The sequence below is a fragment of the Grampus griseus genome, assembly GCF_964374135.1.
Source record: "Grampus griseus genome assembly, chromosome: 12".
NCBI lineage: Eukaryota > Metazoa > Chordata > Mammalia > Artiodactyla > Delphinidae > Grampus > Grampus griseus.
The window spans coordinates 28,998,500-29,024,354 of record NC_139006.1 but is presented as its reverse complement, the minus strand read 5'-3'; the positions used below and the strand labels follow the sequence as shown (position 1 = coordinate 29,024,354).

The 25,855-nt window shown below is 51.6% G+C and overlaps 1 protein-coding gene across 2 annotated transcripts in view; it reads left to right on the top strand.

Annotated features, from left to right (window-relative positions):
* Positions 1–632: 632 nt before the first annotated feature.
* The window catches only part of APCDD1 (APC down-regulated 1), a gene marked incomplete at its 5' end in the record, with an annotated part of 31,743 nt that continues 6,520 nt past the window's right edge, over positions 633–25,855 (top strand). Inside the window, 3 exons of one of the 2 annotated variants that reach the window (XM_082668475.1) lie at positions 633–828; positions 12,425–12,608; positions 16,433–16,964. In XM_082668475.1, the coding sequence (XP_082524601.1) occupies positions 771–828; positions 12,425–12,608; positions 16,433–16,964 (774 nt within the window). Of the gene's footprint in view, positions 829–12,339; positions 12,609–16,432; positions 16,965–25,855 lie in introns of those variants that run through there. The other variant, XM_082668474.1, reaches the window with a different exon arrangement.

Genomic DNA, 25,855 nt, shown 5'->3' with positions numbered 1-25,855 from the left:
GAGGAACGGGGCCGGAGCCGGAGGCTAAGAGGGGATGAGGCTAGTGGAGGGCGGGGCAGGGCAGCGAGGGGAGTGGAAGAAGAGAGCAGAGGCACCGGAGGGGGAGGGGAGGGCCAGGGGGCGAAGAAGTGCAGAGGGCGCCGGGCCAGGGGCGGCGGTGCCCAGCACCCTTCAAGTCCTGAGCCGGGTCCCGGGAGGATCCCCAGCCCGGTCCAGGCCCCGCCCACGCCCATATCACCTCGCCCCACCCAGCCCAGCCCCCGCATAGCCCCTCCCCGTTCAGACCCCGCCCTCCCCGCCCCCATCCAGGCCTCGCCCCGCCCGATCCAGGCCTCTCCCCCCACATCGCCCCGCCCACCGTCCAGGCCCCGTCCCGCCCCAGTCCAGGCCACGGCCCGTCCCGCCCCACATCGCTCCGCCCCGTCCAGGCCCCGCCCCCGCCCGCCCCTTTCCCGCGGCGGCGCCCTGGAAATATGAAGAGGAGCTGCGGCGGTTGCGGCGGCTGTGGCCAGTGCAGCGCGGAGCGGCGGCGGCGGCGGCCGGGCGAGCACGGGGCGGCCGGGCGCGCAGGGCCGGGCGCGGGACGGGAGGCCGGGAGCGGAGGGGCCGGGCCGGGCATGGGGCGCGCCGCGGCCGCCTGAAGCGCGGGCCTGGCCCTGTCCCCGCGCGGCCGGGCCGCGCCGCCCGGGCTGCAGGCGGGTCCCGGGAAGCTGGGTCCCCGGACGGCGGGCGGTGCGGCGCGCGCGGGCGGCCCCGGAGGAGGCCTGGAGATGTCCTGTGTGCGCCGCCTCCTGCTCACATCCCTGTTCCCGGCCCTCCTGCTTCACGGTGAGTCTGGGGGTGCCGGGAGCCGAGTGGACACCCCGGAACCGAGGGGACCGCGCGGCCGGGTGCAGCCCCTTCCTGGGCACCCTGGAAGAGGCTCGCCTTCCCGGGCGCCGGCCGCGCTCTCTCTGGAAGGGCGCGCACACAGACTTTATGTCCAAGTCCCCGGACACTTGTGTCCACTCTGCGGGGTTTCAGACTATAGGCGGTCATGGAACCGCAGGCTATGCGACCCTTTACAGAGTGTCAGAGCGCAGGCAAGGCTCTTGCTGGGGTCCAAGCTTTGGGGGCACTGTGCAGAGAACTGTGATCATTTCAGGGAAAAAGCAGCTCGGGGTGTTTGTGTTCGCCCCTCGGAGGACGAGTGTGTTGAGGGGCTGGGGAGGGGTCTCTCCCAGGTGGACCGGTAGGTTCTCTGGACGGACTTTCAGGGAGCAGGGGCCTCCTAGCAGCCAAGGTGCAGTAATTAAAACCAGTCCCCTAAGTTCTCCGGGACCTGAGCTTGTTTCCTCCCGCTCTTCTGGGTCGTTTTGTTTCTGTTTCATGTGTCACATGTCGTCAGCAGCTCTAGTAAACCCTCAGCCAGAGAACAGCAGGCTTTAAAAGAGTTCCAGGAATTGCACTGAGGAAAATAAGATAGCATTGCACCGGGGGTGGGAAGGCAGATTTTGTGGGAGATCTGTGGCGATCATGGGGACAGGTGGCTGCAGAACACGTGCTGATCTAGATGTCCTGGGCCAGCTTTTCCTAACGGTGGACACCTGACTGTTCAGCAGAGTGTCCGCCAGGAGCAGGACTCTCCTGCCTCCACACCCACCACGGGCACCCCAAACCTCTGTACATCGGGTCATCAGGTCAGCACCCTCATGGCCTCTAGGTTTCTGATCCAGCTTCAGAAGGCATTTGGCCAGCGCTGAAGGTCAGGGGTGACTCCCACACCATCTAGGAAGGTGAGGAGACAGCAACCCGGGAGCCCTGTGCAGCTGTATTCTTTGTCACCCTGCTGGGGCTGGCAGTATGGGTAGCGCAGGTCCACAGGCCCTGCACACAAGTTGGGCTGGGCCAGACCTGCCTGATGGCCAAGGTGTGCCCGGAGCCCCAGTGATCCCAGACTTTCCAAGTCAGGATGGAAGGCTGGCAGTTCGAGGGCCAGAGAGAGAAGGTGTAATTACAGGGTTGTACTCCTAGGCCCATCTGCTTAGAATTACAGAGCCGTTTTCATCTTTGGCTGAAACATGAAACACATCAGAGCCAATGGGCAGATCAAACAACAGCTGCCACCCACACCAGAAACAGGCAGAGAGAGAGACACAGGGGAGCGTGTCCCCTAAAAGTCTCCTGTCGCATCTGTGCAGGAAGATGGTCCTATGGGCAAGTGCCTTTAAAATGCAAAAGTACTTGACAATTTGGCATGAACAGAATTGTTTTTTCATAAAGCCGTTTGCCTTTCGGACTACAAAAGCCATGCTCAGAAACACAGCCTGGGCCAACCCACCCTGAACTTTTCTTCCTTGTTTTGAGAGCTGGAAGTTGTAACCATACTTCCTGCACCACAGTGCGGTAACGGCTGGTAAGGGGAGCCCAAGTATATCCTCAGTGAGGTTCAAGTATAGCCCCAGATTTCCAAATTCCAGCTGGAGTCAGCCTGAGCTCCTTGAGGTCAGGGGTTCACCCAGATCCACAGTGTGCAGGGAGGGAGTAAGGAAGGGGGGAATAAGCCGGTGGGGCCAGACCCCGTGCACGTGTGCACGTGTGTGTGCACATGTGCATATGACGAAGAGTATGTAAAATAAAAAAGGAGGTTTGCCAAGTTTAATGGGATGACGGGGATAACCCTGCAAAAAGTCACCCCATTTCAAAGTGAACCTGCAGTGGCAGAGTTATTCACACTGCTGTTGCCCACAGAGCAACTGCACTCGTTCAGGGCGCATGGGACTCCAGCACAGAGGAGAAACCGAGGGAGTGGTCCTTCTGGGTATAAATCTCTGCGATTTGAGAGAGGCTTGTCACGATTCCTTAGGATAATGTAAAGCACCAAGAAGAAATTGGGTATTCTCTCTTTTCTGTCTGATTTTTACTTGGTTGAAGTAGTTTTAATGGGAAATGGGTATTAATCAACCTAACCCATGGGAATGACTTGAGAGTGTGTCCTACTCTGTAGTCAGGGGCTTTGCAAGTATTTAGAAATTCCGTTGTAACAGATGGAGCTTGATTATGTATCTTAATAGAAGTCGTCCGTCTGAAGGACATTACCTGTACTCTTTTAGAATGGCTTCATGATTTTTTTCCTGATACAGAGGCATTTTTATTTTGCTACTTGTATATTTATGACAGCAATTAGGTAGGTAAAAACATATTTTCTATGGTTATGAATGTACTTGGGACCAACTTTACGAAATTTAGTTCCAGACATCATTTATAGATTATTTGTTACACTAACAAGTCTCATTAATAAGATTAACAAGCGCACAAGGCCTTCAGGAAGATTCTGGGTGAAGATGCTGTAGAAACTCTTTATTGTGTTTGCCATCCGATCTTTGTTCAGTTTTTTTGGTTACTTTTATTTCAACTCAGGCAAGTTATAAATCACCCCTAGGTTCTATTGGTGAGTAAATTAGGGTCTGGAAAGACTGGAGTCCATTGTTTATTTTTTGCTGTGTTTTAAAACTGTAAATGTAGTGGGAGACCCAAGTTCAAAATGTGACGGCATAAAAGTATACATGTTGGTCTTACTTTCCTGTCCTCCAGCGTCTGAGAACAATTGCATTTCTTAATCCAAGTAAAACCTATTGAATGTCATGAAGGTATGCAGCTGGGGTATGTCCCTTGTCACTGTTTTATTTGCTTAGATGAAAAGCCACGAAAATCATTCTGTTCCAGAAACCAGATTAACATGAGATATTTCAGAAAAAGTGGTGCTTTAATGTGCCCCAAAGTGCTCATTCTCTTTATTAATGGAAACATTTGACTTTAAGTTTTGGAGCCGTTGTTGGGGAGATGTTCTTCCATCGCCATTTACTTGTGTAGAATTCATCAACTTTTCTGAAATGGGAAGACACTTCTGAGCTATCACCTTTCACTTGAGTGTATTCTACTAAAACTGAACAAACAAACAAACTGTGGATTACCGAATGACTGCTTAACCAACAAAATGTGAGGAAACATTACAGTAGGGTAAAGTAGAATCTTTGAAATATCATTTTACTGGAGGCAGTTTTTGTGACCAAGAAAACATTGCCTTTCCTGCACTTTTTCCCCCTTAGTCATAAAATGTAATCTTGAAAAGAAATATTACTCATCTGCTCATAGCAGGGAGCAAGGGTCTCAGACAGATGGTAAATATTCTCTTTTGAGAGAAACTGACTATCTTCAAGCACGTGGCTGAGCCGTCCCGTCATAGCCGTGGTCCTTCTTTTTCTCCCTAAAGGATTAAAGAACTCAACACCAGCGGATGATAGGACTGTGTAAATACCTACCGTTTAGGGTCAGACTGATGACAATTTGATAGAATCAATTAAAGGGAAGCATAAAACTTTTAGGACTGGAAATATGAAAGGACTCATTAGTGATCTCGTACACCTGTGGAAAGCTGACATGGCAGCACGTGGCCTGTGCGCGGCATTGAAGCGATCCCAAGGAAAAGCTCAGGAAGAACCTGCCACCGTCCGAGCATGAGCTCTTGCTGTGTCCAGATGTTATGTGCACAGACCATTGAGTTCTTTTCAATTTGGGTTCATATTGGGAGTAAAGTTATTTTGGAATGTCATGTGATAGGGATCTAGGTCAGAGTAAGGATGTGGTGTCACCCTGTAGTGACTGAGGCTCATCTGTTCTCGAAGGGTTTTCTAGCTTCATTCCTTCAGCCAACCATTCGGTCGACAGGTACATTAAGAGGGCCTCCTGCGTGCCTGTGTCACTGCCGGCTGAGGACAGGGCTGTGAGGAGGGGCAGCCCCCCTTCCTGAGGAGGCCTGAGAATACCTGGCAGGATGAGAAGAGCTTATTGGAGAGCCCAGAGGTGGGAGCCTGGCACACCGCCCTTGACTGCGGTGTTCTTCCCTGCTGGGAATCCCAGCACTCAACACACACACGCACACCCCACACACATCAAGCACACACCAGACACACAAACACACACATACCATGCACGTAGTCAGACACGCCATACACAGACACACACACCATGCACACACACATACGCATACACACACACACACACACACACACACACACACACACACACACACACACGACTGTGTGAAGAGCACAGCTATGGCGGCAGCCATCAGCTCCAGGCCCAGCAGGAAAACCATGCTGTCTGTGGTTGGACCCCAGTGTCTGGCCCGGTGACCATGGCCTTAGAAGAAAACGACTTAGAAAATTACCTCATTTTCATCAAAAGTTAAATGAAGCCAGGAATCTGAAATCTTGACTTTACTGTATTTCTCATAAAGGGAAAGTGCTTTTAGATAAGGTTTAAAGCTTGGCAAAAGCAGCTCTCTCAGCTTTGATCTCCAACAACATGGAAATAAAAGCAAGCGCTTGGTGAGTGTAGGTGCCCACCTGGGAGTGAACGGCAGCTTTTGTTCCAAAACATGGAAGCTGTGCAGGCGGTCACGTAGCCGCCTCGACTTCACAGCCCACATTACAGTGATGATGGCTCTCTTACCGGGGCTGGGCGATTTCACGGCAAAGTCATCACCTGCATTTCCCCTCATCGCTCCCGTTTTCTCTGCTGCGTGTTTTTCTGCATCGCACCAGTTCCACCGTGAGATGCTTCCTCACTCTGGTGTGGGATTGACGCAGGTCACGTTGTATCAAGGACAGAAACGTGCAAAGTGAGCGGGAAAGGGCCTTTCAGAGACCCTCTCAGAGACCACCATTGTGAATGTCTTGACATTATATTTATTTGGCCGTTTTGATTTTATTTTTTTAAGCATTAAAGTACCTATGCAGTGACTAACCCGATCAAAGATGAATTCATTCCCAAGTGTGCCTGAAAAGTGTCTCCTTCCGAACTCAGTTCACATGTTATTGTGTGTAAAGTGGTTTGGTGCTTTGGGTTCTCGATCTAGAGAGACAGGTGAAAAGCTGCTAAGCACATCAAGAGGATTCTCCCAGGGACTTGGCCACACGCTGTGGTCCTCCCTCACTTTTCCCTTCACGTGTCAGCGATGGGGCAGGCCTTGGAGACGACCTCACACGCAGTAGGCCCTCAGCCACCTGCTGAAGGGACGACTCAGGGTCTCTGCTCCATCCCCCGCCCCATGCCCTTTGTCTTCTGCCTGGTCCCTATTGGTGGCCTGGCTCGAGGGCTCAGGAATAAGCGTTGCTGTAGGCGGCGGAGAAATACTGCATTTGTTCGCTTTGAAGCCTGTGCTCAGGGCTGCTTTCTGTGTGCGGAGTCTGGTGACTTGGGTGATGCCAACAGTCACCTGGCCTCACGGGCCTTGAACTTAGGGTACAGATGCCCATGTAAATGGTTAATCCTGTGCTTCCTCTATTTGGGGAAATCTGGTTTTTTATTTGCTATCTCTGGGTGTTTTCACTCTCTGAACAGTAGACTGGCAATCATGGTAGTAGTAAAGATCATTCTGGAGTCATTTAGGATTTCTGTTGTGAGTGATTTCATCCATGGAAGTGAAAAACTCTTACACACACACACACCCGCACATGTGATACACCCTCCAGAACCCAAGGAGCTCATGTAGTTCTCTGCAAATGGTCATCTATAAAATTGTCCCCTAAAGCCTTCGGGAATTAATTTGTTTTCAACAGGAGAACAATTTCCTTCCAGGGTCTACATTTTTCTCCCACCCGTACTTGAAAGAAGCTGCCCCCTTGTCATAACCATTTGATCTGGGCCCAGGCCATGGGACCCCAGATATTGGAGACCATTTTGTAGTGAAGCCACTTGGATAACCTGCTTCATCAGAACGCCACTGGTCGGGGCGGTGCTGTGGTGGCTCCCACTGGCGCTGGTATCGGGGCCTGGCTGTTCGTAGAACCCTTGACGTTGAAGGCTGGTTCTCCACCCACTCCCTTCTGTTCCCGTGTAGTAACTGGAATTTGATACATGAGATAATATAGGCGTGAAGTGAGCCTTCGAGTGTTTTAGAAACATTAGTTATTATCCCCATTACTGTAATGTTCACTTTGTACAGGGGAACGAAAGGCATCTATCCGATGACTTAGCCAAAGTCACCTTGAAGCCTGAAAACTCAGTCCCTTTCTTACTGCACTGATGTTGTTTAACCCTTCGAGATGCTCTTTTCCTTGGATTCATTTACAGCAAAAATCTTAATGGATGGAGCCCAATGAACCAGTCTTTGCAACTGACCAAAATATCTAGAATCCTCAGTTCGTCAAAGTCTTGATGTTATTTGTGTGTGCCTCCTCACTCGTATAAGAAACACAAGGGGAAAAACCCTCTCTTGGACTAAATAGGGTTGTCACCTGTCCACCCCACTAGCTCGGTATCCAAAGCAACATCCCACAGGCACTGATGTTCCTAACGATTACCTCACTGTGATCTGCCTTAAGAGCCTGGAAGATCATAATGTCCACTGCACTCAACGTTGAACAGCAGAATTATCGACAACCAAATATTGTGGTTAGTCAATACTTCTGATTATACAGATAATCCAATCAAGTGAAGGTTTTTAAAGTTATTATATATAATAAGCACATTTATTATTATAACTAATAAGTACACTCAGGCAGGAACTGTTATTACAGCTAGTCACCACCCTTAAGTTGGATGTTTATTTATACAATTGAAGATGTATGAAAGTGGACATATAAGTATTTTGCAAAAGTTTTTTTTCCGGATATAGTGCTAAATTAGTACAGACCCTTACTTTCCTCTCTCTGTCTTTCCCTCCCTCCCTTCCTTCTTTCCTCTCTTTTCAAATAACTTTCTGGTAATACCTTTTCCCACAACATGCCAAAGATGGTCCGTGCCTCTCCGGGACCACCAAAAAGATTTACTGCTTTGTTGAAAGCAGTTCCCTTCTCTTATCTTTCTCATTTATTCAGGCAAAAATGATGCACTGAACCATGGCAGAAGCTTCATAATTGATCTTCCTGCTTCTTAGCCCTCCAAAAAAAGGGAAAAGCAGTCTTTTCAAAATGGAATCCTTATCCTGCGTTACATTGCTTACAAGCTTTGGGTGGTTCCTCTTCCCTGTTTCAGCCCAGTCCATGCTCAGGATGACGCACTCACAGCTCTTGATCACAGCCTGGCCTCTGTTTTGCCACTGTTCCCTCCTGGGCCACCCTGCAATCTCTCCTCCCTAAGGCCTCTCCATCCTCCCTGCACGAATCTCCCGCCCCTCCTTACGTTGGGCATGTGCTGTATAAACCCTGCCTGGACCACTTCTGTTCAGTCTTCAAGGCATAGCTGCCTGCTCCCTCCGTCCTTCTGAGTCCCTTTATAAGTCCATTGGGATTCTGATTTCTTCCCCAACTGACGATTCCTTGGGGCATAATGTTTGTAGCTTCTGTGCCTGCACAGTGCCTGGCCCTGCAGAGAGTCCTTTCTGATTGTTTGAATGAGTGAGTTGCTAGTTTCAGTCTCAGATTTGGAGCTGACATAGTTCTGGCGATGCAGGAACATGGGGATCCCTGGGTTGACCAGAAGTCTAAGGCTGGTCTCCTTGGAGGGCACCCATGGCTGATGCTGAGAAGGAAGTCGTGGGATGTAAGGTGAGAGCGTTCCACATGGCCTCCCCTGTGGCTGAACTAGGTGCTTCAAGGGGCCTTTTCATTCCCAGCCATTTACTAGAAGGAGGCCTCACATGGGGGCGGGGGGGGGGGTGTAATCCACGTCCCACACCAAATAAGCCAATAAGCGTTGGTGACCCCTGTCCATACTTGACCCTAAGAGACGGCTTCTCTTGCCTGACAGCAACGCCTGCTGTCACTTGACCCTTTTAATTTTGCTCCCTAAGGGTCATTGAGGTGGTGGGTATTTCAAAGGAAAAAGATAAAAAGAGAATAAATTCCAACCCTATTTTCCCATCCTAAAAATTCAGTCCCACCCTCGCGAGTGAGCCCTCAGCCACTGTGTCCTGGGGAGGGGCTGGCTGTCGAGTCCTCCATCTGGCTATCCTGCTGGCCTCCTGGGCCGACGGCCTTGCCAGGTCCCTGACGTTGGCTCCTGTTTGACAGGAGCAGTAGCAAGACGGAGCTTGGTCTCTGGAAACCCTGAGTGACGTAATCTTCTGCCTGCTTTCTAATGATGTGCAAATGGGTGGTTCTGGGATTTTATGTCTTCCCCACCCCCTGGTTAAAAAGCTGACTGTCGGCTCCAGCCTCCTGCACAACCGTGCAGGTCCTGAGCACCACGGCCCCTTCCTTTGCCTCTGAACCCACCTCCTGCCCAGACCCCACCATCCCACCCTAGTCCTTGGACATGCAGTCCAAGTGAGACCTTAAGAGCCTCCGGGTCAGAAAAACTTATCTTCCATCTTCTTTATGCTTCCAGCCCCTAAGCTACACAGAGTGTCAGCGTGTAGTTATTTGTTAAACCGAGTAGAGCTTGTCACCACCCCTGCTCTCCATTCAGGTCACCAGTTAGTTGGCTGCCAGAAGCCCGGGCCTCGCTCTGTGCACACTGTCCCTCCAGAGCGCAGAGTGAGCTGGGCTCCAGGAGACTCTTACCATTATTCTAGCCATTCTGTTAGTTAGGAAGGCCTTCCTCAGGACCTCCAAGAGCCTTACTCATCATTTAAAATAATAGTAACTAACGTCTAACAAGAACCATGAACCATGTGCTAAAGGAAATGATCTCAGTGGATCCTGAGACCAACTCCAGGTGACGGCAGTGCTGTCACCCGCTCCGTACAGATGAGCACACTAAGGCTTGGGGGACTTAAGTGACTTGTTTATGGTCACAGTGCTGATCATGTGTTTCATCGATTGTAGGATTTACAGTTTTTCATGTATAAGGTCTGGGCAGTGTGTGTGCATCTCCGGTGGGTGGGGCCTCTGGCCCCTGTGAGCCTGCAGGTGGCAGTCATGCGGCAGACCTGTCATCGCCTGTGTGAACCTGGACCCATACTGTCCTCATGTCACTTCCTCTGTGTGTGTCCTTGTTACTCTCGATCTATGGTTTAGTTGCCAATAGGTTGGTTTTGAAAATAGAGTAAACACTGCAGCCAAGTGTTAGAATTCACTTGTAAACTCCACTCTCAGCGCCGAAAAGAAAAACAGTGTGGAAATCAGGCAGCCCAGTAACAGAGCCAGGGGTGTCCGTGTAACATCAGTGGGGCGAGTATTTATCACGGTGAGGGGGGTAGTAACTGCACTTACATATTTTCTCACCGAGAAAGTTATTTGGAAAGAAAGATGCCACAAAAAGATAAGGCTGTGTTTCAGCCTTGTTGCCAAGATTCGTGCAGAGCAAACCGACTACCTGTCCTGAGTGAAGCGTTGCAGCTGAAGGCCAGACACGGTGCCAGTTCTCTTTGGAGAGAGAAAGCAGTTGGAGGCCCTGTGCGTGCTCCGAGGGTGTTGGGACTGCTGCTAAGGCAGGTGTCATCGTTTAAATGCAAGTGTTTTTGTCGCTGATAATAAAATAATGATGCATCTTAATCATTGAAATCTTGGATTTGATGAAATCCTTTAAGCGGCTGATCTAGTTTCAAACCCAAGCAGCCCAGCTCCAGAATTTCACCGATATCCGCTCCCCTCCCGGCTCTCCTTAGCTTTACGGGAAAACATTTGCAGGGTGTAAAGGGGTTTATAAATCAATTTTTAGTACATAGCTTGGTTGATCGTGAGAGCATGACCTCTTTACTGAATGCTGGGTGTCATCTTTCAAGAAGACTCTTCCGCAACTCCCAGTGCTTTGTGACGAGTTAAGATATGTATCTTTGCCACGTTACAATTTATCATCCAATTGGCCCACCAGATGGCAAGTTGTACTGTTTGATTTCATTCCTGACAGGGAATTCAGGAAGTGCTTCCTATCAACAAGATGACCACAAATCTTGGGGTTGATGGAGGTATCCCCCCGTCCTCTAGTTTAAAGCTAACTGAGAGAGATCAGCACAAGTGCCAGACAAATGGGGATTAAAATGCTGGAATTGGGATAAATACCCCATCAGAAGTCACAGTACAGGTGGATGTCCATGTAGGATTGCCAACAGGTCACCCCTGCATTTTCCAGACTTTCCACCTGGCTCAGTGCCACAGCCCAACCACTGAAGGGTCCTTACTATGGGGGTGGGAGGGGGCTGATCAAAATGCATATATTTTATGTATTTTGAAAACAGGCTGGTTTTGCAAAGAAACAGAGAAAAATAGCCCAGTTAGCAGGCTTGTTTCCTTCTTCTCTCTGGGGAGGGTCAGGGACGGAGCACCCAGGACCACTGTTTCAGTGGAAGTGCCTTCCCTGGGGTGGGAGCTCGAGGCCACGGAGGGGGTCCTCGCTTAACAGCCCTGAGCATTAATGTCTACTCCACCTGACACAGATTTCTGAGTTTTAGTGTCACCCTTGTTCTAGCTCAGGCGTGACTCACCTGGTTTGGCTGAATGGGGTTGCTGGTGAGGTTGCGTTTAACATTCATTGCAAAACGATTACCGCAGTTTCATTAGCATCCATCTTTTATTGTTGTACGTTTGTCTAACTAGTGTCGTTTTTTTTTTTTTTTTTGCTAACACAGTGCTGAATTCCTAGTAGGTCCACAATAAAGACCTCTCAGATTGTGAGTCACTTCAGGAGTGAATCTCAGAGGAAACGTGGGCTTTCAGATGATAACTCCATCTGTTTTCCTTGCGTTTTTCTGCACACGAGGCTGGTGGTACTTTTGCATGTGTAAATTTTGGCCAACCCGGACGACGTGAAGATAAACTTAGTCCTACTGTCCCTTTACCCGTGGAAAATACAGATGTGCAATCAACCCTGTAACATGTGTTTGTTTGTCACCAACTCTAAGGGGCAGCCTTGGAAGATCACTGGGGGAAATGCCACACCTGAGCCCTTATAGGGCGGGCGTAGGACTTGCACCCCCTCCAGAGGGCGTCCGTTTGGGGATTGAGAGACCCCGAGGTGCATGAGGTGGTGCGGGCAGAAGGGAGTCCCCACTGTGGGGCGCCTCCTAGCTGTTCCCTGGGCCTTTCTCCCCGTCTCCATTCACCCTTCACTGAAGCTGCTGGCTCTCTGCCTTCCTGTCTGTGTGTCACTGCACCTGACCACCCTTCCTGACTACCTTTTCTACCTGTCCCCTCAGCCCCATCTCCAGCCTTGATGACTCTGGAGCACACAGTTCTGTCCCCTGCAGCCCTGCACAGCTGCTCGTGGGATGCACGGCCTTGTTTGCAGTTTCATGGACCTGGGTTTGAGCTCAGGCTTTGCCAGGAGCTCGCCAAGCGACCTCATGCAAATCACATTCGTTATCTCCACAGACCCCAGTTTTCTCACCTGGGAGAGGATCTCCTGGGACACTGTAGAATGTGAATTCTAGGAGAGCAAAGACAGTGATAAAACCTGGCATTTCCCACCTGCGGGATGTCCCCGCCTCGGGGACAGCTCCTCAGCTGGCCTCACGTCTCTGCAGCTCCCCTGACACCTGCCTTGCGTGTATCTGTTTCAGGGCTGGGAGAGGGCTCTGCCCTCCTTCATCCGGACAGCAGGTCCCACCCTAGGTCCTTGGAGAAAAGTGCCTGGAGGGCTTTCAAGGAATCCCAGTGTCACCACATGCTCAAACATCTCCACAATGGTGCCAGGATCACTGTGCAGATGCCGCCTGCCATCGAGGGCCACTGGGTGTCTACCGGGTAAGAGGCTGGGGCGGGGGTCCCGGGAGGTCCTGGAGAGCGCACTGCTATGCAGAGCCTTCTTAGGGTTTCTCAGGTGCACAGAGACTTTCTAGAATTTACAGTGATTCTGGGGTTGTCTGAGTTCTAACTCACAGCCAAGCGACGCTTTGAAACTCGGGTTGGTGAAGAAACAGAGCTCAGTCCTGTTGAAATCTTAGCCTCAGCAGCGGTGATACGGTACCACTGTATCCCACATGGGAGTGAATATGTCCTTGTTTATTGAACCCCGTAGGACCACTCCTGTATGAAAAGAAACCATTAGCAAGTGAAATTAGGAGTCTGTGTTTCACCAACCCTGAAACACGACTTGCAAGCTTCTGATGGTCTAAATATTCTAGCCATATTCTGGTAATTTAATATACAGCTTCAGGGTCTGAGAGTAAGTTAAAAGGTACCCATGCTACCTCAACCAGCCAGGGTGCAGCTCTTGGCTTCTTTTCCAGGCGGTGGAGCTGAGATTTATCCCAGTTTGAGCTCTTGCTTATCTTCCATTAGAGCTTTTAAAAATAGCCCAGAGGCAGACCTGCAATCTCTTTCCTGCGCATTAAATTGTTGCAAATTCACAAGGCTAACGGTGGGATCTGATCACTTCTGTGCAGACCACTCCTCCAGGTACCTTGGGGAGGAATCACAGGCATCCAGAGAAGAGAAAAAAGAAATCTTACGAGGAAGACCTAGCGGTTTTTGGTTTTTGGTTTTTTCCTAAAAATGGAGTTTCTCGAAATAACCGCATGGTCAGTATTGGCACAAACAATCTTAACGCGACGTACTTTTAAATAATTTATCATTTTGTTCAACAAATATTTCTGGAGCTCACAAATATTTACCGCATGTGAGCACTGTTCTAGATTTTGTGTGTATAGCAGCGAACCAAACAGACATGGCCCCTGTCTTCGGGAATTTTACAAATACACAAAGAAGTGTTACGAAGAGGGAAGAAACAACAGGTGCTCAAGGAGAATACCAGGGCCCCTATTTTAGGACAGGGTGGGGTAGGAAGGGCTACCAAGAAGAGGACACTTGAGCTGAGATGTCCTTGGCTGTGCAAGACCAGGGAAGAGCTTTCCCTGTGGGAGGACTAGCAGAGGCTGGACCGGAGAAGCACGGACAGGAGCCCTTGTTCTGGGGGTGGGGAACAGCCCCAGGCAGGTCAAGGAGGAGGCGGGGCCAGCCCCCAGGGCCCCCTGCACGCCTTGTCTCTTCGAGTTTGGCTTTTAATCTAAGAGAACTGGGACGTCATTGAAGAGATTTCAGCAAGGGCTGTGCTCAAACCTGATTCAGCATGACTGAAGGGCGCTCTGGCTGCAAGTGGGTGGTGGGAAGAGTGACTTGGGGACAGCCAGGGTTCTTGGCCTCCTTAATCCATAGAAGTTGATAAGAGGCCAGACAAGAAATTCAGGCCAGGCTTTATTGGGGCCCCTGGTGCAGCAAGGGGGAGCAAGAACAAACAACAGGTTCCCTTGCTTGCTTCCCAAGGAAGGGCGAGCTGGTTCCTTGTATGGGGTGAGGGTGGGGGCAGTTCCAGGGGTGGGGCCGGAGGCGTGGCTCAGGCGGTCTGCCCACCCCTTGGTGATGTTGAGTGCAGGGGGCAGGTGCAGTACCCTGCTTTGCTCCTGACTCTTCAGAAGTGGCAGTTGGCTTTTTGGTCTCTTTGTATCTTGTTATCCATAATTTGCCCCAACTGAGCATGCGCGCAGTTATTTTTAGTCTCTTATAGTTTCTTTGTATTTTGTTGCCCGAGGAGACGAGTGTTCAGGTACAAGCACTGCAGCAAAAGGGTCCCAGGTCCCAAATTGTTTCAACTTGGGGATGACCAATTAAAAGACTCAACAGTCCCAGCTGGAGATGACCAAGGCCTGGGTGAGGGGCGTCGGGGATGGGGCGATGGAGAAGTGAGTGGGCTTGAGCTTGGGACCAAATCAACAGATTCTCAAGCTGAGATGAAGTGTTAGAAGTCGGCGATCCTCCTGTCTGAACTGCAACAGACATGAATCGCTGCTCACACGGAAGGACTCCTCTGTCCCTGGGAAGGAACATGGGCTTCCTCTCCCTCCTGTCACAGAGACGGATGCCCAGAGCACCTCTGGCTGCTGTCTGGTGGTATCTGCGGCAGGTGACAGTCTTTACTGAGCTCATGGTACCCACTTCTAAGTGACCCATTCATCAGTTTGTAAACTAATAGTAGTTTTGAGAACCACTGGCCTTTGGAATTTCAGTCCCACTGCTTGATTTCGCCACTCAGCTCAAACCAGAACTACTGTATCTAATAAGTTTATATATAAATAATAGACACAAGCAGGGTTATACGGCCAAGACTGATAAGACTGAAGTCTCAATGTCACTGAGACTAGGATCTGATTAAAGGTGACGAGTGGACAGATTCTTTGCCCAATGCAAGGAAGGAAACCCCCTCATTTCCTGATGTGGGCCGTGCTGCAGTTGTAAAAATTGATTACAGTTAGACCAGATGAGGAAGGTCCCATCCAGGTGTTTCTGGCCTAGGCATCCAGCCTTTACCTGATGCCACAGCAGAAAACATTTTGCAGACTTCCCTGGTGGCACAGTGGTTAAGAATCTGCCTGCCAATGCAGGGAATACAGGTTCGATCCCTGGTCCGGGAAGATCCCACATGCCGCGGAGCAACTAAGCCCATGCGCCACAACTACTGAGCCTGCACTCTAGAGCCCACAAGCCACAACTGCTGAGCCCACGTGCCACAACTACTGAAGCCTGCACTCCTAGAGCCTGTGCTCCGCAACAAGAGAAGCCACTGCAATGAGAAGCCCGCGCACCGCAACAAAGAGTAGCCCCCGCTCGCCGCAACTAGAGAAAGCCCGCGTGCAACAACGAATACCCAATGCAACCAAAAATAAATAAATAAATAATATTTTAAAAAGATATTAATATTAAAAAAAAAAGAAAACATTCTGCCACTGTCGGCAGCACAACCGAAGGAGCCCTACCTGCCTCTTTATTTTCTGCTAGAGGGAAAACTAATTTTGACTGGACGGGGTAAGAGATGAATTTCCAGTGGCCTCCAAGGGGTGCCTCCCTGAGACTAGATTCCGTTCCAGGACAACAGACACCTGGCACCTGGCTGCTGTGGACACGGTCCAGATGATGGAAGTGGTCAGGAAATCAACATCTCTGACAACACAGGGAGCATCTTTCCTAGGCCAGCCCCGCACCCTCCTTCCTCCTTCCCGCCTGGGAGCGAGGCCAAGGGGGGGCGCTGAGGACGGCAGGTTCCTGCCCTTCTGTCTTGTCCATAAAGTGAAAGGAGGACAACCCCGGTGTAGAGTGACCGGGAGCACGGGTGCTGGGCCAGGCTCCCCCGGGCTCACATCTGGCTCCAGTGCTGGCTGGTGAGGGGACCTTGGACACATTGCCTCAGCTCTTATGCCTCAGTTTCCCTATCTGTAAAACAGGACAGTAATAATACCCACCCTTATAGCACAGGGAACTGTACTCAATATCTTGTAATAACCTATAATGGAAAAGACTCTGAAAAAGAACAAAACTGAATCATTCTGCTATATACCTGAAACATTGCAAATCAACTATACTTCAACAACAAAAAAAATAGAGAATAAAATGATCCTTGGGATGTAAATAATAATAATAATAATACCCCCCATCCCCCAGCTCATAGGTTTCTGTGCGGGTTCCATGAACTGCCCGGAGTACCATCCTGTTATCATTACCGTGATCTCCTGGCACTGTGATGAGCCTCCTCCTCATGGCTTTGGGCTCACAGGCGTCTTCCTCCCCCTTTTCTGCAGCTGTGAGGTGCGGTCGGGCCCCGAGTTCATCACCAGGTCCTACCGGTTCTACCACAACAACACGTTCAAGGCCTACCAGTTCTACTACGGTGGCAACCGCTGCACCAGCCCCACCTACACTCTGGTGGTCCGCGGCAAGATCCGCCTGCGCCAGGCCTCCTGGATCATCCGTGGCGGCACCGAGGCTGACTACCAGCTGCACCGCGTGCAGGTCGTGTGCCACTCAGAGGCTGTGGCGGAGCGGCTCGGCCAGCTGGTCAACCGCACGTGCCCTGGCTTCATGCCCGCTGGGGGTCCCTGGGTGCAGGACGTGCCCTATGACCTGTGGCGGGAGGAGGGCGGCCGCGAGTGCACCCGGGCCGTGAACTTTGCCATGCACGAGCTGCAGCTGGTCCGCGTGGAGAAGCAGTACCTGCAGCACAACCTGGACCGCCTGGTGGAGGAGCTCTTCCTGGGTGACATCCACACTGACGCCTCCCAGAGGATGTTCTACAGGCCGTCCAGCTACCAGCCCCCGCTGCAGAATGCCAAGGTACCCCTCACACCCTGCATAGCCCCTGGTGGGGCGGGGCTCTGCATCATGGAGGGGCTGTTGAGGGGGACGGGGGCGGGAGGGCTGCAGGTTGGGTGGGGGGACACGTAGCCCAGTCAGGAGGCCTGGGTGGGCCACCGCCTTGCTCTGTGATGGGGCCTCGGTTTTCCTATTTGATGAGGGTGGTGGTCCTAGGACTGGTGATGCAGAACAGCCTTGGTGGTCGTCCTCGAAAATTCCTAAGGCTCCCTTCTGCCCTGACCCTCTGGGAACTTCTTCTGTGAGTCTAAGAGGAAAGCTTGCAGGAAACGTGGAGATGTTTAACCTACCTGGGAAGATGCCCAGCAGGGATCCTGGCCCTGGGGCCGGGGGCAGGGACAGTGCTGCTGGCCTGGGGCTGTGGACCCTTAGAACCTCCTGTTTCGTCTCCACAACGACCCTGTGAGGCAGTGACGACCACCTCTTAGCAGAAGAGGGGGCAGCTGAGGTGCGAGGGGTGGTCTCCTGCCCAAGGTCACTGCTTGGTGAGTTTCAGGGCTGGAACTTGCCCCCAAACCTTTCCCCAGACCCCACTGGACTATTTCCCCAAATCCCACACTCTTCCCATCGGACTAAGTGAGAAATCACTGTGACCCGAGGGGAGGATGGAGGGGGCAGGAAACAATTAAAACCTTCTAATGTTCTTTTCTTAAATGATAGTCCCTGTAATTACACTTGGAATTCTCCAGGCATTTCCTTCCCACGGGCTCAGAGTCCGTGTCTGCACGTAACAGGGTCATTACCACCGCAGAAGCTGGGGAGGCAGGAAGGGGGCCTGGGGGGCAGCGGCTTTCTCCCACCATCAGACCGGCCCACCATCAGACAGGCTTTTCTGGACTCCTTTCTAGAACAGCAACTCTCCAGTTGCAGGGCTTGTCCAACTTTTGTTTGGTGGTTTATTTGTTTTTAAAGCATCTGTTTTCTTCTCAGTCCTTGGAGCGCGCTCATGCCTGGTGAGGGTCCTGCTGGTACTGCCCCCGCCGGACCACTCGGTTGTCTTCTTTCTGTCTGTTACCGCGAGCTTGTGTCGTGAAAGTTGCCTTTATGATGACTGTGGGGCGTCTGCCAGGAGGCCGAGCGGGCAGGGAGGCTTCCTCTGGATGCGCATCTCAGGGACATCCCCTCCCCGTGCTGAGGGGACGCTGGGCTCCGCGCAGACCCCGGCCAGGTCTGCTGTGCTGTGCCCTGCGCGTTCTAGAGGTGCCAGGTGAGGCAGGGCTGCGAGGGAGAGGGCGGCCCTCCTGCCCCGGGGACCTCAGGCGTCCTCTCAGGGAGCGGGCGGGCAGTGGGCTCTGCCTGCTTCACAGCCGATGCAGAGGCACCGAGATGGGACTCTGCCTAGGGCCCTCCAGGGCGAGGGCCCGGCTTCTGGGAAACGGAGGAACCGTCGAGGGACCTTTGCAGGTGGCCGCCTTATCCAGACACTGCAGCTTAACGACGCTTCTCTGCAAACTCCTGGTGTCAGGTGGCAGCGAGAACGGGATTTTCAGACATGCATCTGGCTTTCTATGAGCACAGTCGAGCCAACATTCACATTATCTCCGGGAGTAGGGGTGTCGTGAGTGAAAACGGTCTGCAGCTCATCCAGAAACCCCATGGGAGCCAGAGCCCTGACCCAGCCTGGCCTGAGCCTGTGGGAGGATCCTCCCAGGAGCAAAGCCTTCATCCCTGCTCACCTTCCAGCGAGGATGCTGGTGAGTAGGGTGGCCAGGGCCCAGGAAGGAGAGAGGAGGCTGGATGGAGGCCCCCTGCCCAGAGGAAGCAGCAGACAGCCTGGACCAACTGGCTACCACTCTGAACCTGACCTTGGGCTGTTGGTGCACGTTGTCGGGTCCAGACTCCGTTTCCTCACCTGCGGATGCCCACGTGGGCTCTTTGATCTCTTGAGCTCTCCTTAGGCCTGGAAAAGAAAGGAGTACCCACAACCACCTTTCTTGTCTTACCTCCGTCTCTGCCACTCCTCTCACTCCCATTCTCTCTTCCCTCCTCTGCAGGGGCAGTTGTGGGACCGTCTCCCCAGATTCTTAAGAAGTAAACTCTTTAAACCCTAGGCCACAATCCCTCATTCAAGAAATATTAAGGGTGGAAAGAACCTTGGATCTTGGAGATTATCCAGGACACACTGTTAAGCTTTTTTGTTTTAAAGGAAGGTACAGAATAGCATGAACAGTGTGGTGCCATGTGTAAAGCTAGTAATAGAAGAAGAAGGTAAGCTGAACCGGGAGCCAGTGTTTCTGCAGTGGAACAGCGATGGCCTCAGAGGAGGGGGACAGTGTGGCTGGGGGAAAGATACTTGTCACCGTGAACGTTTCTGTCCCTGCTGTGACTTGTGCTGTGATCTTATACTACCCAAACTCCATCACCACGCTCAAAACAGATTCCAAAAAGGCAGGATTCTGAGGCTCGGAGGAACGCTGTGGCCACAGAGGAAGCCGATGAAGAGGCTGGGCGGACGCAGGCCGGCGTCCAGGACCTGGCCTGTGCTCTCCCCCGAAAGCCGGCCCAGGTCCGCGTGGCTCTGGGAGCTGAAAGGACCCGTTCTTCTCCTGTTGTCCCTGGCGTGTGCATCCTGGCCTGCAGTGAGCAAGCAGTCAGGAAGTTTTGAGATCCCTCCCCAGGACGGCTAGGAGAAGGGATCAGTGGACTTGGCCGCTGGTGCCTTTCCAAAGCCCCAGGTGCTGCCTGCCCGCTGGGCTCCTGCAGACCACCCGCCCCCCGGGAAGGAGGAGGGCTGGGGGCGCATCCGGACAGACCACAGGCCTCGCCAACCCCTCTGAACCCTTCACCTTCCCTAATCGCCGGTCCATAGAGACCTGGCTGAAAATTAGTTTAAATGCTAAATTGAGTTTAAAACGACTAGTCTCAGCCCCTCTGGAAATGGGACACCATGTAAAAATAGAGATTTTAAATCAACTTGATTTTCTAGGCTTTATACAGCTTTGCTGTGAGGTTCAGAGCCCTTCGGCAAAAAAAAAATGATGTTTGAAGAGAATCAGGTGAGCTGCGAGGATTCTTTCAGGATGAAGTTGGCTACTCTTCATTAAAAAAAACAGGACCCCCTAAAATAACCCTGAAAGAAGATGCTTTGCTCGAATCGAGTTTAGCATCAGGGCAGCCCTTACCCTCTGCCTGGATTCCTGTGTGGTGGAGGGTTAGCCAGGTGCCCTCTTTCCTTGGCAGAATCAAAAGTAATTAAGAGCAAATGATTGCTGGGGTCATTGGAAACGCCAGGGCCTCAGGATCATACTTGCAAGCAAGCAGAATTGGTCTTTTTCCAAAACCCTGCACTGATGAGGCCACAGGGCCGTAAATCAAAGGGCTTGCCTGCAAACCAGACCGCTCTCCCCAAGCCACGTCTCTGAGAGAGCCTGCCTGGAACACCGATAGTGGGTGGGGCTGCCCGTCGGAGGCGGAAACACAGCAGTGTTTTGGGGTGCCGGACCGCTGGGAGGAAGCAGGGGTACTCGTGTGCTTTCTCTCCTAAGTTCCCTGCAGGCCTCTGGACTGTGAACAGTCGTTTGTTTTTGAGGGAGCTTGTCTTTCCTAGCCTCCTCAGAGCATGTGAGAAATACAGATTTATGGTGACATCTGTGACATCTGAGGGACTTTGGACCACGTGGCTGTGGACATTGGAGTTTCCGCCCAGCTCCAGGAGGCAGCTCTGCAGCAGGAAGGGGTCTCTCCTTAGGCATGTGGCTGGTGTGGCTCCCGGCGGGGTGGGTAAGTGGGTGTCACAGGTGCACGAGTAGAAGGATCCAGAAGCTCACGGAGGAATCCCTGTCCCTGCTCTTTCTGTCAGTGCAGGGCAAAGAGAAGAGGGTTTTGCGGAGGTGACGGTACTCAGAAGAGGTGGTAGAGGACCGGGGCCTTCAAGGAGTCATGACCGAGACAGTGCCAGAAGCCCACCTTATGTTCAATCAGTATGCCCCTTGCAGAAAACCGTGACCCTGCCCCCAGCCCGGGCATTCACTGCCAGGCCGCACGTGCTGCCCGCAGGATGAAAAAAGAGCCGGCGATGGGGGTCGGGTGATGGGTTCTGGCCTCCGAAAGGCTTGCTCACGTGGACATTTTGTTTGGGTCGAGATATGAAGAGTCACACGATTGCCACACTGCACAGCTGCTGGCCTCTGCTGTGAGTGCAGAAACAGTTCATTATTTTTCCTGATTCCTGAGTGCAAGATTTTTATTTAAGGAGTCAGCAGACCAGGAAGTCGTTGTCAGGGACAATGCAAGTGGTAAACATTTCATCCCTTAAAAGTCCAGAAGCTGAGAGGACAGCGTGAACACCTGGGCGGCAGGAAATCGACCATTGGAGAGTCTGGGTCAAGTCCTGTGTGCGGGGCATTGGCCACCGTGGGCAGAGGGCAGGGGAGAAGGGGGCCAAACGTGGGGTCTGCTGCCTTTACAGCCAGTGTGATTATGAAGATGAGTCTCCTTCAACTCTTTAAATACGTTTAAATTAATAGGAGGGGAAGAAACAATCAAACAAGTAAAACTTAATCAGCATTTTCTTCTGAAACCATTCTTATAGTCATTTGTATTGAAGAACCACCTTCTCATGGTCCTTTTATCGAGCTCTGGGCTCTGTGCAAAGTGTGTATGTACAGGCAAGGTGGAGATGAAATTATCTTTTATGTGATTTACCGGAAAGGCCTTTGGGAGCTCACATCTCAGAGTCTAAACTTCACGGAAATCCCATTTCTAGAAAATGCAGTGCTGCTCCCGGGCACCCACCGATGCTCCTTTTTCCCTCCAGGAAGCGGTGTTCTGTCGGTTCCGCTCGCAGAAGACCTGGCAGCCAAACGCAGGCCCCGAGGAACCGGCCATGCCTCTCTTACCCTTTTCCATCGTCCTTCCAGCCCGGGCCCCTCTGTGGTGGTTGCATCACAGCTACAGGGTTGCTGTGCAGAGTCCTTGTGAGGCTAAGTCCTTCTGTCCTCAACGCCTGCCACCTGCTCCTGGCAGGCGGTGGCCAGGCTGAGGGGGTCCGAGCGCTGCCGTGTGCATGTGGCATTGGCTGCGCCGGCCTGGCCAGACACACTGCCAGCCTCTGGGTGTGGCCCCAAGGCTGCAGTTACAGAGACCCAACCTGTGTGGCCACGGCCATTTCCCCTACTTTCTTCTGAAAGGGGAATCATCACGGCTCCTTTGGGAGGTCAGAATGAGCCCGAGTCCACAACATTCCAGGATCCCACCTCTGAAAGGCACCCCAAGAGGCCCCTCCCACAAGACGGGCAGCACTCACGGTTGTGATGAATGCTGGCTGCTCTGTTCATCTTGTTGCGTATCCGAGGACAACTTTCTAACCATCCATGAGCCCCTGAGCCATGAACCTGTATCACACCTGCTGTATTCTCCTAGGTGTCGTGGGACGTAGGAAAACGGGAGGGCGCTGGTCTTGGCCTCAAATACCTACCATGTCACGGAGAGGAGCCGGGAAGGATGTCCGTGTAGAAAGCCCTACCGTAGGGCGTCTGCAGTTCAGTCACACACGTGGTGAACGGCACTCGGGAAGACCGCTTTCAGCATCATCCTTGGCCATCCGTGGAGGTTTCTTCCTGAGAAACGTGACCCGGGGGAGCAGAACTCTAGGAAGGGGCATTTCATCATCTATCCCCATTTCTCCTCCTCAAACAGAACATTTAGCCCAAGAAATGTCTCATGCAGGCTGCTTCTCTAGTTGACTTATTCACGACAAGATCACGTCAAGTAACTTTTTCCATTCTGGGAAGATGCTGGGAAACAAGTGGATCCGTCAGCAAATGCTGACAAACCAGCTCTCCAGAAATAAATGTTGGCGGGGAACAGGGCAAAGCCTAGAGAACCGTGTCAGTCATCGGCCAGACAGGACCTTTTCAAGGGACCAGAGCCCTTGGTAGGGAGACGTGTGTTCCTTGCAGACCCCAGCCTAAGGGGCAGCCTGGGGCCGGAAGGGAGCACTCTGCAAGCCCCACAGCCGAGTTCTGTCCCAGATCCCTCCGAACCATGTCGTTCTCTCTCTGTGCTTCGGTGGCCTCATCTGTGACGTGTACTGTGGTCTCTTTGGGAGACTGAGAAGCGTAAGAGACGATGTACTTGAACTTCCCCAGCATCAAACGCCCTGTACATGCAAACTGTGTTATTTAACTGTTCCCAGGGCCGGGCCAGGATCAGGAAGCACAGTGGGAAAAGCCCCCTCTGCCTAGGACATTGCTCACTGATAAAATGTGATGTTTTAGAATAAGCTTGATTTCTTTCTTAAGAGATTAATAATGGTATAGGGATTCCCCACCCCCACCCAGGAATGAAAGCTTTTTATAGTTGGTGTAAAGAATAGCAGCAAGGAACACGTTCTGGTCCCTCGGCTCTAGCCCTCAGCTTCTTGTGTACAGGAACCCTGACGTTAAAATAGCCTATCTGAGATGCAAGGGAGGGAGCGATGTGAAGCCTAACGGGAGAGCCTGGGAAAGACGGCTTCTCAGATGAGACCCATGGATCAGAGCATGGACCAAACAGAGTAACTTCATGAAGCAAATGAGATTTCATGGTACAAATCACTCTTCATGTTGAAAAACTCTTCCCCTTTCGTCATTGTGAATGGCCGCTGTTTGAGAAAAGCGTCTTGGAAAAGAGAAACTTTAGAGCCAGTGTGATATCTAGGCCTTAATTTCTGCTTCTCCATGGTTGTTCCTGTAGGTCTTTGGGGTTTTATTCAAGCCAAAGAGAGTGGTAATTAAGAGCAGAAATCAGATTTTTAAAAAATCTGTCCACATGGGCTTCCCTGGTGGCGCAGTGGTTGAGGGTCCGCCTGCCAATGCAGGGGACACGGGTTCGTGCCCCGGTCCGGGAAGATCCCACGTGCCGCGGAGCGGCTGGGCCTGTGAGCCATGGCCGCTGGGCCTGCGCGTCCGGAGCCTGTGCTCTGCGGCGGGGGAGGCCACAGCAGTGAGAGGCCCGCATACCGCAAAAAAAAAAAAAAAAAAAAAAAAATCTGTCCACAAGACAGAAAGGTGTTCCCTTTATCCAACGTTGGCTGAAACTGTCCCCTTGTTGACAGCATCCACAGAGAGGGCAAACCTCCCACACTGACTTATGACATCTTTGTTTCCTTAATGCCAGCCAGAGAGTTGGTTAAAATGGTAACTAGTCAACTCAACAACAGCAAAAAGCAACCCGATTAAAAGATGGGCAAAGGACTTGAATAGACATTTCTCCAAAGCAGATGTACACATAGGCCATAAGCACATGAAAAGATGCTCAGCATTTCTAATCATGAGGGAAGTGCAAGTCAAAACTTCAGTGAGGTAGCACATCACACTTATTAGATTGGCTGTTATCAAAAAAAATAATAATAATAACAACTGCTGGTGAGGGTGTAGAGAAATTGGAACCGTCGTGCTTTGCTGGTGAGACTATACAATGGTGCAGCTGCTGTGGAAAACAATATGGCAGGTTCTCAAAAAATATTGAACATAGAATCACCATATAATCTAGCAATTCCACTTCTAGGTATATACCCAAAAGAATTGAAAGCATGTTCTCAAATAGATTGGGCACCCATGTTCATGGCAGCATTATTCACAATAGCCAAAAAGTGAAAGCAACCCAGGTGTCCATTGACAGATGAATGCATAAACGAAATGTGGTCCATCCATACAGTGGAAAACTCTTCAGCCTTAAAAAGGAGGGAAATTCTGACACATGCTACAACATGGATGAACCTTGAAGACATTATGTTACGAGAAATAAGCCAGTTACAAGAAGGACAAATACTGTATGATCCCACTTATATGTGGGCCCTCTAGTAGTCAGATCCATAGACACAGAAAGTAGGATGGTGGTTGTCAAGGGCTACGATGGGGGGTGGGATGGAGAGTTGTATTCAATGGGGATCGAGTTTCAGTTGGGGAAGATGAAAAAGTTCTGGAGATGATGGTGGGGGTGGTTGAACGACAGTGTGAATTACTTAGGGAAGTTTCATGTTATGTACGTTTGACCACAATGAAGTAAAGTAGCTAGTTCAGGAATTTGGTGAGACCAATACCCAAAGGGCAGCTTCCTCCCACTCCTTCCCTACCGATGGGTGACAAGCTTCCCTGAAACTACCCGGCCTGCCTTTCTCTGCTGCCGACCAGAAACCCTTCAGCCGGGACCATCTCTCGCCTGAAGGACCACAGCCCAGCCAGATACTCATCTCAGAGCTCAGGACCCGTGCCCTGTCATTCTTAAAGAAAAACACCAAACTCCAGCGTGTTGGGCATGGAACAGCCTGGGCCCCACGTTGGTGCCCCCTCCCCTCCGAGCCGGTTCCTTTTCTGAAGAGCAGTTGATCCCTGGTGTCGTCCGAGCAGTGGCTCTTGCAAGAACTAAGACCCCTTGTTCCTGCCCCGCCTGCTCAATCTAAGAAGCTTTCTGGGTACTTCCTGAATGATATTGGTATTTGAGAAAACAAATCTTTTCAGGGATTGAGGCTCGTGTCTTCCTGGAATGGTCAGAAATGAAGTGGTCACAACTGATGTTTTTAAATTCCCAAATCACATATAGCGAACCGAGTGGTGGGGAACAGAAAGAAGGGGATGGAGGCTGGGTCGGCGTGTAGGGACCTGCAGTGCACGTGGGCTGCATAGGATCTGCTCAGTGAGTGAGTGTTGGGGGGGGGGGCAGTCAGCAAGCTTCCAGCTGGCGAGCTCCCAGTGGAGTAGCTGAGCCATCACTCCTCGTGGGTGTTTTGGAAGCTGCCTGGCGTATGTTCTCAGAGGTTCCTCTCTCTTTCCAGGGCCGTCTCCTGCACCACTCAGTGTGCTGGCTAACAGGTACCGGCACCAGATTTCCCCCTCCCCCGTCCTGTCTGTGAAATCTCAGAGACTTGAGTC